Source organism: Eschscholzia californica, unplaced genomic scaffold (genome assembly GCF_041429995.1).
Source record: "Eschscholzia californica isolate CP2 unplaced genomic scaffold, dmEscCali1.0.p SCAF_4, whole genome shotgun sequence".
NCBI lineage: Eukaryota > Viridiplantae > Streptophyta > Magnoliopsida > Ranunculales > Papaveraceae > Eschscholzia > Eschscholzia californica.
In genome coordinates this window covers 38,498,040-38,512,850 of record NW_028238461.1, presented here as the reverse complement: position 1 = coordinate 38,512,850, position 14,811 = coordinate 38,498,040, and the positions used below count along the sequence as shown (strand labels likewise).

Sequence of the window (14,811 nt, the reverse complement as noted above, 5' to 3'; positions counted from 1 at the left end):
TATTTATTTTATCTTACATTATATATGTATCATCTAGAATAGTTAGGATCGTTCTCTCACTCGTTTGCGATTGTACACATGTAAATAGTATGCACATTCTCACTTTTTATTTGATGCTATTGTTATTTAGAAGTTTGTGAGATATGTATGAATGTTTGACAGGTTTTTCAGGTTTGATATGTTCAATTTATAGAGGAGACTCTGTCCAAATTCAGTCTCTTCTGTGAACTATTCATAAACATGAATTCAAATTGTTTTTCTCTTTATGAAAACTATTTTGGGTTACATATTTTCCGAGTGTATTTTCAAAAGGTTTAAACTATATTTGATTTTTCGCTGTGTTTGTTCTTGATTTGTAACCCGTGATGAGAGTTTTGGCTTGGGTTTATATTTGAAACTGGTTTGAGTTAGTATTAGACCGAGTTTCTTTTATAAACTGCCGGGCAAACCGTGATTCGGAACACGGGGCGTCACAGTTGGTATCAGAGCATGAGTACGTGCATTGGGCCGACTGGCATCAGAATATACTTCTGTGCTATAATGGGTGAGGTAACTAAAAAGAAACCAAGGCTTGATAAATTCGTAAAAGCTTCAAGATAAAATATGAAAAGATAATAATATTGTTGATTTTATTTTGTTTTATTTGAGATTTTAAGATTTTGATTTTATCTTTGCTGACTTTTATGTGCTCAGCACATCTGAGTCAGGCCTACGTGAAGGTCCCACTCAGATATCATAATGTGAGTAAGGTTCCTTTAACGGTAGGTCACTTACATTGTGATTTTGTTTGCCGAGCACATTGCCTGCAGAAGATAGTGATGACAATCAACCGAGCATTATTGAGGTACGAATTGCATTCATATTAGGCTTAGGTTCATATCATTGGTTGGTTGTGGATAGACTTCTCTGATTTTCGATACTTCGATGTACTCTGAAAAGGAATACTTGGTGAACGGTTTACATTGGTCGTTTGTTTCCTCGATTATTGTGCAAGGTGGTACAAGTGGCCGGTCAAGGATTGATAAGATGGTTTGGTATAAAGTTTTGGGGCAGGGCGGCATATTGATGTTGTGAAAGTATCAAAGACAAAAGTGTTTGAGGAGGTTAAGTGTAAGTATACAAGTTCACAAGGATCGACAATAGGAAAATGTTAAGAACTTTACGAGATGAACATTGATATATTGGTTCATTTAGGACAAGGATAGTGAACTAGTAAGCTAATCTCCATAGAAGGACAATTTGGAAATTTGCAACGACTCAAAGAAACTGAAGCAAGAAATGGTGCTAACGACCAGGTGTCCAGCGACAATAACCCAGGGTATCAGTCAAGGAATAATATGCGTGGTCAACTTATCTGATATGGATGAATTTGTGGTAAAATTTTGTGAGCCTAAGTCACTCGAGCAGGTGATTCTCATATGAAGACATTGCCAGGAGTAATTAACCTAGGTGAATCGGTAATATGAGAAATGCTATCGAGTAATGAAGAAGCTGCAGATTGAACCACTGAAGAAGTATTCTGATCATAATGGTGCGACCACAACGCTACGAAGGATTCACTAGATGAGAAGATGAGTCAGACCTTGTATTGTGGATATCGGGGTAGTTGTACATATTCCTTCGTCTATGAGCTTCGAGCAGATCATTCACAGAGTTGAGGTTGACCTTGATCGATTTGTTTCTAACCAATAATGTCTGTTATCCAGAACAGATGATTCGTAGTCGAATCTTGCTATCGATTTAAGATCGGAAAGAGGAATTGTATCCTTCTGTGTTTACTGATTTATTACTTTAAAAATCAACACACTTCTGATTTGGAAAATCAGAATGTCTTTGATTAAGAAATCAGATAGACTAAAAAGAAAAAGAAAATCGGAGGATTAGAAGAAGAATAATTTTTTTAATCGAGGCGAGGTATTCCTCTTTCCTTAAGACAATTGACGCCCTGTATAGTACCAAACAGTTACCGGCGTTTGTCTCCCAGGATACAACGATTAACCTTTCGATTCAATGGTACTTCGAATCAGAAAGCAGTCGAACTTGAAAGTATACTAACCTCTGACTTAATGCAAATGGACCAAACTTCTTGCTTATGAAACTCCTTGAAAACTCTTCTAAATCTTTCTCTTATATACTCTAATATGATCTTCTAACAATGCTTGACACTCTGGAAAAAACGGATTGAAATTTGGAGTTGATTTGGGTCCTATAAATAGGTTTCGAATAGATGCATTCATAAGGGACACTTCTGTTGGGTTTTAGGGACGCATCTGTTGGAAAGTAAAGTGACGGGTCACTTCTTTAGCAACGGACGTGTCGGCTGGGATTTGGGCCGTCTGATCTGGACGTGTCCTCTTTGCGTAAATAGCCCCCAAACCAACTTTTCCTTATTGCGATTTAGTCCTTAAATCAACTAAAAATCGATCAAACTTTAAACTTGAATATCTCATTCATCCGGAATCGGATTTGAGTGATTCTTGAGTCTAAACTTAAGAGCTCGACGAGACGAACGCAATGGTGTGCTTCGTTTCTGAGTTTGACGACTTGAACCGATCCAAAATCGGCTCCGATTCCAACAATCCCCCACATGAATGAATATTCGAGATTTCCTATCATGCAGACTTACTAGACTGACACACTGACACTGACAGAGGTTAGAGGCGGAATTTCGCTGCATCGGGATAGATAGCTTGCGGCTTTGAATCTTCCGTAGTGAGTAGCCATCGGGTTTACAAAGACCTTAGTGAACTATGTCTTGAACTGGGTCCCATGAGTTGTAAACCAACGAGTAACTATCACACAGCTAGTTCCTTACTTTCAAAAGTTCTCGGTTGTGTTCATTTCGGCCCTGAACAACCTGGTTTTCATGTGTGCTCTAGAGAAGTCGGCCATTACGACCTTCTCATAGAACCGGCATCAGTTCGCACACATATAGGTTATCCGTAATAAGGTATTCTGCTATACCTCACGTTAGACTCAAGTTCTAAGTTTTCGGATTCATTAAAAGCTTAACGCTTAACCTCTCATTGCAGACAACACTGATGTCATCCTAGGAATGGGTAAGAGATAAATCTCTTTCAGTGTTCCGTTCGAGTCAGTATATAACTTCAGTTTTCCCGTTGAACCTACATCTTGGGATCTCCAGTCACATAGGTTGGGTTTCCGTTATGACTTTACTCATTTACTTTAGGCAAAAGTCCCATTCCCCTTGATGAAGCAATTACTAACTCTCTAGGTAACCCTTTTGTAAATGGATCCGCTAGGTTATCCTTAGATTTGACATAATCTACTGTTATGACTCCTTCTGAGAGTAATTGCTTTACGGTGTTATGTCGTCGACGAATATGTCGTGACTTACCGTTATACATTTTACTATGTGCTCTTGCAATAGCTGCCTGATTATCGCAGTGTATTTTTATTGCAGGCACCGGCTTAGTCCATATAGGAATGTCCTCCAGGAAGTGTCGCAGCCACTCTGCCTCTTCTCCTACTTTATCCAGAGCAATGAATTCGGAATCCATTGTCGATCGAGCTATGCATGTTTGCTTTGAGGATTTCCATGATATGGCCGCCCCACCCAGTGTGAATATGTATCCACTAGTTGACTTGGTATCATCAGTATCTGAGATCCAGTTGGCATCCGCATATCCCTCTAATACTTCTGGATATTTGGTATATAATAGCCCATACTCTTTAGTCTGTCTCAAATACCTGAGTACCCTTACTATCGCCGTCCAATGTTCTTTACTTGGATTGCTAGTAAACCTACTCAATTTGCTAACAGAATAGGCTATGTCTGGACGTGTATAATTCATCAAGTACATCACACTTCCGATAATCTGTGAGTACCTTAGCTGGTTTACTCCTTGACCACGATTTTTCATCAAATGCACGGTCGGATCTATCGGCGTCCAAGCTAAACTCATATCATTCTTGCTGAATTTTCCTAGAATTTTCTCAACGTAGTGAGTCTGAGATAATTTTATCCCAGAAGAGCTTCTAGATATTTTTATTCCGAGAATGACTTCAGCCCTACCTAAGTCTTTCATGTCGAAATTCTTCGACAACATTTGCTTAGTTGTTTTTATGACATCTATATTATCTCCCATAATAAGCATGTCATCTACGTACAGACATAGGATTACACATCCTTTAGCAGTGACCTTAGTGTAGACGCACTTGTCACATTCATTTATTTTGAACCCATTTGATAACATTGCTTGATCAAATTTCAATTGCCACTGCTTAGGAGTCTGCTTTAAACCATAAAGCGACTTTACTAACTTACACACTCTCTTCTCTTGGCCGGGTACCATAAACCCTTCTGGTTGAGTCATATAGATCTCTTCTTCCAGTTGTCCATTTAAGAAAGCTGTCTTTACATCCATCTGATGTATTTCTAGATTGTGGATAGATGCTATCGCAATTAGCAATCTTATTGACGTGATTCGAGTAACAGGAGAGTAAGTGTCGAAATAATCTAGACCTTCTCTCTGCCTGAATCCTTGAGCCACAAGTCTGGCTTTGTATTTGTCGATTGATCCATCTGTCTTCAATTTCCTTTTGAAGATCCATTTGCAACCAAATGGTTTGCAACCTATCGGGAGATCTACTAACTCCCATGTATGGTTATTCATGATGGACTCGATCTCATTATTCACTGCCTCTTTCCAAAAAGGAGCTTCTGGAGTTGACATAGCTTCTTTGTATGTCTGAGGCTCACTTTCTAACATATAAGTTAGAAAATCAGGACCAAAGGTTTTTTCTACCCTTGCCCTTTTACTCTTTCGAGGCTCTTCCGACTTGTCCTCTACTAGATTTTTATCTCTTTCAGAGATTTCTGTATTTTCTTCATTTCTGACTCTCTTTAGAGATTTTTCCTCTGATATAGATTTACATGGAAATATGTTTTCAAAGAATTCGGCATCCCGTGATTCTAAGATTGTATTTATATGTATATCTTCAATATCAGACTTGTGAACCAGGAATCTATATGCACTACTATTTTCTGCATATCCAACGAAAATACAGTCTATTGTCCTTGGTCCTATTTTGACCCGTTTAGGTAAAGGCACCAGGACTTTGGCTAGACACCCCCACACTTTAATGAATTTAAAGGATGGTTTTCTGCCGTTCCACAACTCATAAGGTATCTTACCTGTTTTCTTGTGAGGTAACTTATTCAATAAGTAGTTGGCCGACAATATTGCCTTCCCCCACAAGTTCTGAGGTAATCCAGAATTGAGTAATAACGCATTCATCATCTCTTTCAGAGTTCGATTTTTTCGCTCTGCTACACCATTTTGTTGAGGTGTATAAGGAACAGTAGTCTGATGAATGATGCCACTTTCGGCACAAATTTCAGCGAAAGGGGATTCATACTCTCCGCCTCTATCGCTTCTCAAAATCTTAATTTCGATTAAGTTGATTTTCAACTTCATTCTTATAGATTTTGAATTTCTCTACTGCTTCATCTTTACTTCTTAGCAAGTAAACGTGACAGTATCTTGTACTATCGTCTATGAAGGTGATAAAATACTTTTTACCTCCTCTAGTCTGAACCATTTTTAAATCACATATGTCACTGTGAATTAACTCTAATGGTTCTGTATTTCTTTCCACAGAATGAAAAGGGGCTTTGTCAATTTAGACTCTACACACGTTTGACATTTTTCCGAAGAATTAATATCAAACTTTGGGATTAAGTCCATGTGCATTAACTTTCTCAAAGAGTTATAATGAACATGACCTAGTCTCTCATGCCAAATATTACAAGAATCAACAACATAAGCTAACGCTTTTTCTTTATTAGTAATATTTGGAGTTACAGTTGCAACATTTAATTTAAAGAGCCCCCCACATAAGTACCCTTTTCCCACATACATTCCGTTTTTGGATAAAACAAAATTATCGGAAACAAATATAAGTTTGAATCCGTTCTTGCTAAGGAGCGATCCAGACACAAGATTCTTTCGAATGTCTGGTGCATGCAGGACATCATTTAGGGTTACTTCTTTTCCTGAAGTGAACTTCAGGATTACTTTCCCTTTACCCTGAACTTGACTTGTTGCGGCGTTTCCCATAAACAGTGTCTCGCCTTCTTCAAGTTTGGTATAAGTGGAGAACATGGCTCTATCTGCACAAACGTGCCTCGTGGCCCCAGTGTCGATCCACCATTCCTTCGGATTTTCAACTAGGTTAACTTCAGAAATAACCGCACACAGGTTCATATTCTGAAACTTTTCAACCACATCTTCGATTCCAGTAACCATTGCACACAGGTTCTGGACATCTTCATCTTCAACAAGAGAAGCCTGATGCTTAGCTTCCTTTCTCTTGTTGATCTTGTCATTTTTAGAACGACAATCTTTGGCAAGATGTCCCTTCTTGCCACAGTTGAAGCAGTTGCCGTCGAAACTCTTCTTCGTCGGGTTTCCTGAGCCCACTTCATGGCCCAAGCGTTTCCGCTTTAGTTTTGGTCCCCCTTCGATGACGTTTACTTTTGGAGCATTTGAAGACTTCTCTGTCTTCTTCTCTGCAGTACGACTATCCTCTTCTATTCGAAGTTTGAGGATGAGTTCTTCAAGGCTCATGTCTTTATTTTTATGACGAAGGTAATTCTTGAAGTCTTTCCAACCCGGAGGCAATTTTTCAATCATTGCTCGGACTTGAAAGGCTTCATTTGTTACCAATGATTCAGCCTTTAACTCCTGAAGAATTATTTGGAATTCTTGAACTTGGGTTATGACTGGTTTAGAGTCAACCATTTTAAAGTCCAGAAATCTTCCAACGATAAATTTCTTCATTCCTGCAGTTTCGGCTTTATATTTATTGTGTAGTGTGTTCCATAATTCTTTTGCACTATCAATCACACAATACACATTATAAAGCCCATCATCCAACGAATTCAGAATGTAATTCTTACATAAAAAATTACTATGTTTCCAGGCCTCTACAGCCGAAGTATGTTGGATATCTCCATCTTCTCGAAGGACTGGTTGGTCTTCAGTCAGATATTTTACTAACCCTAAAGTGGTTAGATAAAACATCATCTTCTGTGCCCATCGCTTAAAATCGATGCCCTTAAACTTCTCCGGTTTTTCGGCATGGACAGGACCAACACTTTTCGTTATGGCTTCACTAGTTGTTGTCATCTCTATTTCTGTTAGATATTTTACTAACCCTAAAGTGGTTAGATAAAACATCATCTTCTGTGCCCATCGCTTAAAATCGATGCCCTTAAACTTCTCCGGTTTTTCGGCATGGACAGGACCAACACTTTTCGTTATGGCCATCACTAGTTGTCTTAAGATTGTTGGTTTCGGTTTACCGATTCAACGAGTTGACTCAACGAGTCTCTAACCGGATCACTGGTGAAACTGGTTACTACTTTGATTTTAATTGTAAATCAATCAAACACACTTTCTTTCCAAATTAATGGAGAAAAACTAAGGAACAAAACAACTCAATATCTTTCGTATTTCTAACCAATAATGTCTGTTATCCAGAACAGATGATTCGTAGTCGAATCTCACTATCGATTTAAGATCGGAAAGAGGAATTGTATCCTTCTGTGTTTACTGATTTATTACTTTAAAAATCAACACACTTCTGATTTGGAAAATCAGAATGTCTTTGATTAAGAAATCAGATAGACTAAAAAGAAAAAGAAAATCGGAGGATTAGAAGAAGAATAATTTTTTTAATCGAGGCGAGGTATTCCTCTTTCCTTAAGACAATTGACGCCCTCTATAGTACCAAACAGTTACCGGCGTTTGTCTCCCAGGATACAACGATTAACCTTTCGATTCAATGGTACTTCGAATCAGAAAGCAGTCGAACTTGAAAGTATACTAACCTCTGACTTAATGCAAATGGACCAAACTTCTTGCTTATGAAACTCCTTGAAAACTCTTCTAAATCTTTCTCTTATATACTCTAATATGATCTTCTAACAATGCTTGACACTCTGGAAAAAACGGATTGAAATTTGGAGTTGATTTGGGTCCTATAAATAGGTTTCGAATAGATGCATTCATAAGGGACACTTCTGTTGGGTTTTAGGGACGCATCTGCTGGAAAGTAAAGTGACGGGTCACTTCTTTAGCAACGGACGTGTCGGCTGGGATTTGGGCCGTCTGATCTGGACGTGTCCTCTTTGCGTAAATAGCCCCCAAACCAACTTTTCCTTATTGCGATTTAGTCCTTAAATCAACTAAAAATCGATCAAACTTTAAACTTGAATATCTCATTCATCCGGAATCGTATTTGAGTGATTCTTGAGTCTAAACTTAAGAGCTCGACGAGACGAACGCAATGGTATGCTTCGTTTCTGAGTTTGACGACTTGAACCGATCCAAAATCGGCTCCGATTCCAACACTAAATTGTTATTTGAAAGGTCGATACCAGCAACAAGTGTAAGCAAACGTTGTCCGTATGCCATATCTTTACCTTTGGCCACAAATTCTACATTGATCTTGGTATCAAATACAGTAGTATTAAAATAATAATAGAGATTAAGGTACCGATTTGAAGCCATTTTGCTAAAATTGCTAAAGCATTTTGGAATTGATCCCGACAGGTTGTTACGCCCCATGTCCAATATTTGAAGCCTAATAAGGTAGCAAAGTTTTAGAGGAATTTCCCCATGAAATTTATTAGAATGTAGTCGGAGAACTCTGAGTTCAATCTTAAGGCTTTCTCCTATCCATGTTGGTATTGCACCTGTGAGTCTATTCTCACCAAGATCGATTACCCTCAACTCGGTACAATTTTGCAGTGAGGAAGGTAATTCTCCATTGAGTGAAATGTTTTGTAAATGCAACATTTGAAGTTGACTAAGAAAGCCCATAGAACTTGGAACGTTCCCTGTTATGTTGTTGCTTTGGAAACTTATCACAATCAATGATCTCCAGGGAGACCAACAATCAGGAAGCACTCCGGATAAGTTATTTTCTGAAAGATCCAAAACTTCTAAGGAATTCATATCTTCTACCGGACTACATAATAAAATAGAAATAGTCCCAGAAAAGTAGTTTTTGGAAAGATCAAGTGTGTCGATATGAGAAGATATACGTGGCAAGTTATGTTAGAATAATACATATAATAGTTAGGGGTTGTTTAGTAATTTGCCCTTTAAGGGTCTTTTAGTCTTTTATCATTAGTATATATTTGTTAAGTTGTAAACCTAATTTAAATGAATGAGATTCATAGCCTCCACAATGTTTCTCCTCTTCCTTCTTCTTTATGATTATTGTTTTTGATTTTCACAACCTGTTAATCTGTTTGAGTTCAAGTGAAAGAATCCTCCAATTGATGATCTCAATAGCACATTTGATAAGTCCCCCTCAAGTTGATTGTGTGATATATCTAGATAATAATATTGGGAAGTCATGTTCCAAAACCAACTAGGAACTGAACCAGATATCCCTGCATTAGATATGTCTACATGTTGGAGGTCTTTTTGCGTTCGTAACCATTCGGGAAATTGATTCCCGAGTGAACAATTAGTCATGTATAAAATTCTAAGTCGAAAAGGAGGAACCCAACCACGACTCACGTTTAGAACCGTCGAACTGATATCTAAAATTAGCAGTACTTCTAAATTCGTGAGATGCCCGAAACTTTCTGGCAAAGACCCAGAAAATGAGTTATATCCCAGAGACAGTTCTTTTAGATTCTCGAGACTTCCCAATTCATCAGGTAATCGGCCAGAAAGTAGATTATTTTGCAAGTTTAAGAATTTCAATTTGTTTGCAAAACATCTAGATGAATTTGTAAATAATATTGATGAGATATCTCCTTGAAGGTTGTTGGAAGACAAATCTAATACCTCCAAGTTGCAAAGATTTCCCAAGGTTCTGGGTAATTCCCCTTCCCACTCATTACCACCCAAATTAAGATAGTAAAGACTTGAAAGGTTACCTATCTGAGGAGGAACCTTGCCAGTAAAATGGTTACTGTATAGATTAAGATACCTTAAATTCTGAAGTGAATCGAAGAAAGCTGGTATCTGAATCCCTGTGAAATTGTTATAACTTAAGTCTAAGTGATACAAATGTTTCAACTCCAATATAGAAGAATTCAGTTCACCACTCAACCGAAAATCATGAAGTTGAAGTTGAACAACATCATGTTCAGTTTTGTTTTTGCAGATTACTCCTTCCCAGTTGCAGTAATCGACTAATCGTTACCAACCAAAGGCGAGAGTTTATCGAAAAGATCAACAACACCATTTTGTTTTTTGCAGATTACTCCGTTCCATTTGCAGCAATCATTACCGACAACCCAAGATGAGAGTGCATCGAGAGGATCTATCAGATTATGCTTGAAGTTTATAAGAGCTTCTCTGTCTCTTGGACTGCAAGCATCATTAAACTTGATCATGTTTGATGAAGACAAAAATACAAGAAGAAAGGAAATAGTCATTATCAATCTAATAAGCTCCATGATTTGATTAGTCAAAGAAGGACATGCACAATGTCTTCAAAGAATGTAAAGTGTGATAGTTAATAGTTAGTTAATGGCTCTGAAATCTTGCTCCATTCATTTGACCATAGAGTCAAAGAAGGACACCTACCAATGAAAGACTTAACGACTTGCATATTCTGTCATGATAGGCAGTGGCGAAGCCAGAAATTTTTTGATGTGGGGGCACATTAGTTTACGGACATTAACAAACTGATTGAATATAAAAAGTTTAATTTAAATCATATAAGAATAGAAAAGAAAAATCACATACTTGTCTTCTTTTGATGTCACGACAAAAGAAAAGATGAAAATACGATTTTGTAAAGGAACTTGAATAACGAAATTTATAACTTCTATATCTTTGTTTGTTTCTAATTTGATTAGAATTAGAATTAGTATATAATGGTAGATTAGAAATTTAATTTTAATTAGAATAGAAAATAATTTAGAATATAAGTAAAATAGAAGTGGCTAACTATAAGGAATTATAAAAAATTTCCAACATAGAAAGAAATTAAGCCTAAAAAAATAACATTAATGGGTAGGGAAGTAAGTGGGGTTATTGGTAAGTATACCAAGACACGGTGAGATTCAGTGGAAAGTGGTGATTTTTTTATGGAAGTAAATGTTGGTGGTGGGCCATTCACTTTTTTATTCAAAAAAAAATAGTAACTAATAAAGTTGGGCTGGCCTTTTGGATTGGCCACTACTTACTTGGTAATTTTAAAAGGCCCCCCTGTTTTTGTTAAAAGGCCTCCCCGCTAAAAGCGCCCCTCCTTATAACCCATTTGGTTATAGGGCCCCCTCTACAAAAGAGCACCTCCTTCATCAATATTTGACCTAACGGCAAAGTTAACGCCGTTAGGTCAAACTTAACCCAAGACCGGTGATGTTGACCACGCCACATCATCATCTTCTCCGGCAGAGTCGTCGCCGGCCGGACAAACTTCCGGCCGACGACCTTCAAATTTTTTTTTTTTTATTCTCTCTCTTCTCTCTCTCTCTCTCTCTCTAAAAACAAAATTTTTTTTTTTTTTTTTAACTCTCTCTCTCTCTACAGATCTAGAGAGAGAGAGAGCAGATCCAAAGGGTCTGCGAACAGACCTCCAAAGGGTCTGTTCGCAGACCCTTTGGATCTGCTCTCTCTCTCTCTCTCTAGATCTGTAGAGAGAGAGAGAGTTTAAAAAAAAATAATAAAAAATTTTTTTTGCTTTTAGAGAGAGAGAGAGAGAGAAGAGAGAGAATAAAAAAAAAAAAAAAAAATTTTGAAGGTCGCCGGCCGGAAGTTTGGCCGGCCGACGACTCTGCCGGAGAAGATGATGATGTGGCGTGGTTAAATGATGTGGGTGAAATACACCTTTAAAGGGGGGTTTTTTTTCACCCATTCAAAGAGGGGGGCCCTTTAACCAAGCTAAGTCAAAGGTTTTTTACTAAGTCAACAAAACCATGGGGAGGCCTTTTAACAAAAACGGGGAGGCCTTTTAAAATCTCCCATAAATTAATAGGCACCCCTTGTTGTATTACTACTACAGGAGGGACTCACATTTGGGTCGTGGGGGCCTGCGCCCCCACGGCCCCTATGTGGGCCCGCCCCTGATGATAGGGACTAATGAAGACTTAGTCGTTGACTTTACATAAAGGTAACGTATCGATCAAAACACTTCCATATCAATAGGAATGGGTATTGTATAATACCATTCTTCTCACCAAATAGTAACTAACTTCTCCCGCCACCTTCCCATGGCAGAACGGCAGAACTTCCTCCACCTTTAAAACCCTTATTGCTTTCCCACTTAAGAATGGTTTATGTGAATGGGTAGTTGCTATATGTGGAATCCAGTTACTTTAGACAAGATTCAGTTACCCACTCTGTTCCAATGGATTATTACTAATTCATCCTCCCCTGAATTCATTAAGCAAGAGTTTGTCTGGTAATCTTGATGATAACAAAGATTAGTACTCGCTTTTCTTCTGCCGAATTGGAGATAAAAATGGAGAAGACATTATTTGGGAAGATATTATGTTTTTGCTTATTCTGGAAATATCAAGGCAATTGAAGTTACCCATTACCCCTCATAAGTATTTTCTACCACCAAGATGGATATTTTATTGACGTAGATCATATTGGTGGTTCTTGTTCTTCATCTGAATTGGGTCTTACAAAGGATTGTATTTATTACACAATGAAGAGAAATACTAAAAATTTGTATGAAGTTGACATAGAAGATAACAATGTTCAGTTGATTCCATGGGTGACCCCTGTCGACTTTTTGACGAATGAAGAATAAGGTAAATATGTTCTAAATCTTCAAATAGCTTGTAATATCTTCAACTTTTGTCGATCTTCGGATCTTCGCCTACTCGATTGGCACGTATATCAAGTATCCTATTAAGAACCTTAGTCTGATTTTCATTGAAGTGGCAGTATTTACTTTTTTATGATTGTGATGGCTAAGACCAACAATAAAAATCTGTTCTATCCAGCAATCCATTTATTAATTCTTACTTTTATCTGTCTGTATTACTTGAGATACATACATGTGAATTCAAGCTCATTAGAGCTTTCTTCGCATAAATACCTGTAAATTCATGATCTTATACATCTGTTGTCTGATCTATTTAGAGTTTCAATAGGAGAAATGGATAAACTGACGTTACTAACCGATCGTGTCCCTTCATTTGGTTGCTTTTACCTGATTCTCTTCATTTTGTTCAACTTGCAAATGTTATAGTGTTGGTATATTTTCATTTATTTCTAGTTGAACTGCGAAGTATATTGTTAGAACTAAAAATCGCGGAAGCTATCGAACCTATCCTAGAAATTGATCCGATTATGAAGATTAACCGAAAAGCTAAGCCAAAATCAAATATGCGAACAGAATTAACGAGGTTCGGCTTTAAAGCCTACGTCCTCGGGCGAACAAGAAATCTTTATTGAAGGATAGATGAAGACGACTAACACAATCCGCAAGTTCGTCCCAAGATGGTACCGTATAGTAATAACCTTCTATACTAAAGAAGAACTATGAAAAATTTCTCTCACTCTTGCTCTCTCTCTTTAGCTCTCTCTAAAGAAGAGTTATTGTTGCTTGTGTTGGTGTTGATGTGAATTACAAGCACTCAAACCCCCTATTTATATTGGATATCCACCGTCATAACAAGCCCAATAATAGGAACATGGGTTTCTAAATTTTGGGTAGTTTCCAATTATGAGCAATTTGAGTCCAATTTGGAAAAGGATTACTAAACCTCCTTTCTCACCAATTACCAAATTAAAATTTAGAAACCGCCAAATTAGAAACCAAGTATTTTGAAACTGCCTCTCACAATTCTCCACCTCGTACACAATTTGATATACTTCAAATTTTGGACGAACACCAGGATACTCCTTGTAAGATATTTCTCCTTCTTGTAACTTCATCCGACTGCACCATATGACCATGGCTGCCTACGTACCCTTTTATAGGATCAAGCCTACCGTAGTTCTACCAACCCTTCACATAAAGATTACCTTGTCGCCATTACGCCCTTTCGGGCAACTTAACACGAGCCGATTTGTAGCAATTCCAAGCAATGCTGAAACTTGCTACACGTCACCACTTTAGTCAACATGTCCGCGGGATTCTCATCAGTGTGTACCTTCATGAGAGAAACATCACCTTCCTCTATGACATCTCGTACAAAGTGATACCTGACATCGATATGCTTAGTGCGAGCATGATGAACCTGATTCTTCGCCAAGTGGATTGCACTTTGACTATCACACCATACATCTACGCACTCCTGCTTAATCCCTAGATCATCCAGAAGACCCCACAACCACAATGCTTCCTTCACACCCTCGGCCATAGCCATATACTCGGCCTCCGTAGTAGATAACGCAACTGTAGATTGTAACATCGATCGCCAACTAACTGGAGCACCAAGTACCCTAAATACATAACCAGTAGTAGATCGTCTTCTATCTAGATCGCCAGCATAATCTGAGTCAACATAACCGCTTACCTGACATGTGTCTCCACCAAAGCACAAACCCGTATCAACGGTACCCTTCAAGTACCTCAACACCCACTTCACAGCTTCCCAATGTGTCTTCCCCGGGTTTGCCATAAACCTACTAACCACACTGACTGCCTGTGAAATATCCGGTCGAGTACACACCATAGCGTACATCAAACTGCCAACTGCACTAGCATACGGTACACGATCCATTTGATCCTTCTCCACCGTAGTAGTGGGAGATTGTTTTCCCGAGAGCCTGAAGTGTGGTGCCAAAGGTGTTGACACCGCCTTCGCATTCTACATCCCGAATCGAGAAACTACTCGTTCGATGTAACCTT

At 38.2% G+C, this 14,811-nt stretch overlaps 1 protein-coding gene across 1 annotated transcript; it reads right to left on the bottom strand.

Moving 5' to 3' along the window:
* Nucleotides 1-9,251: 9,251 nt before the first annotated feature.
* Nucleotides 9,252-10,387, bottom strand: LOC147544536 (uncharacterized). Its single transcript, XM_086635727.1, has 2 exons — nucleotides 10,195-10,387; nucleotides 9,252-10,021 (listed from the first exon to the last, which is right to left on the bottom strand). The coding sequence occupies exons 1-2, from the start codon at nucleotides 10,385-10,387 to the stop codon at nucleotides 9,252-9,254; spliced, it is 963 nt and encodes a 320-aa protein (XP_086491853.1).
* Nucleotides 10,388-14,811: the final 4,424 nt, after the last annotated feature.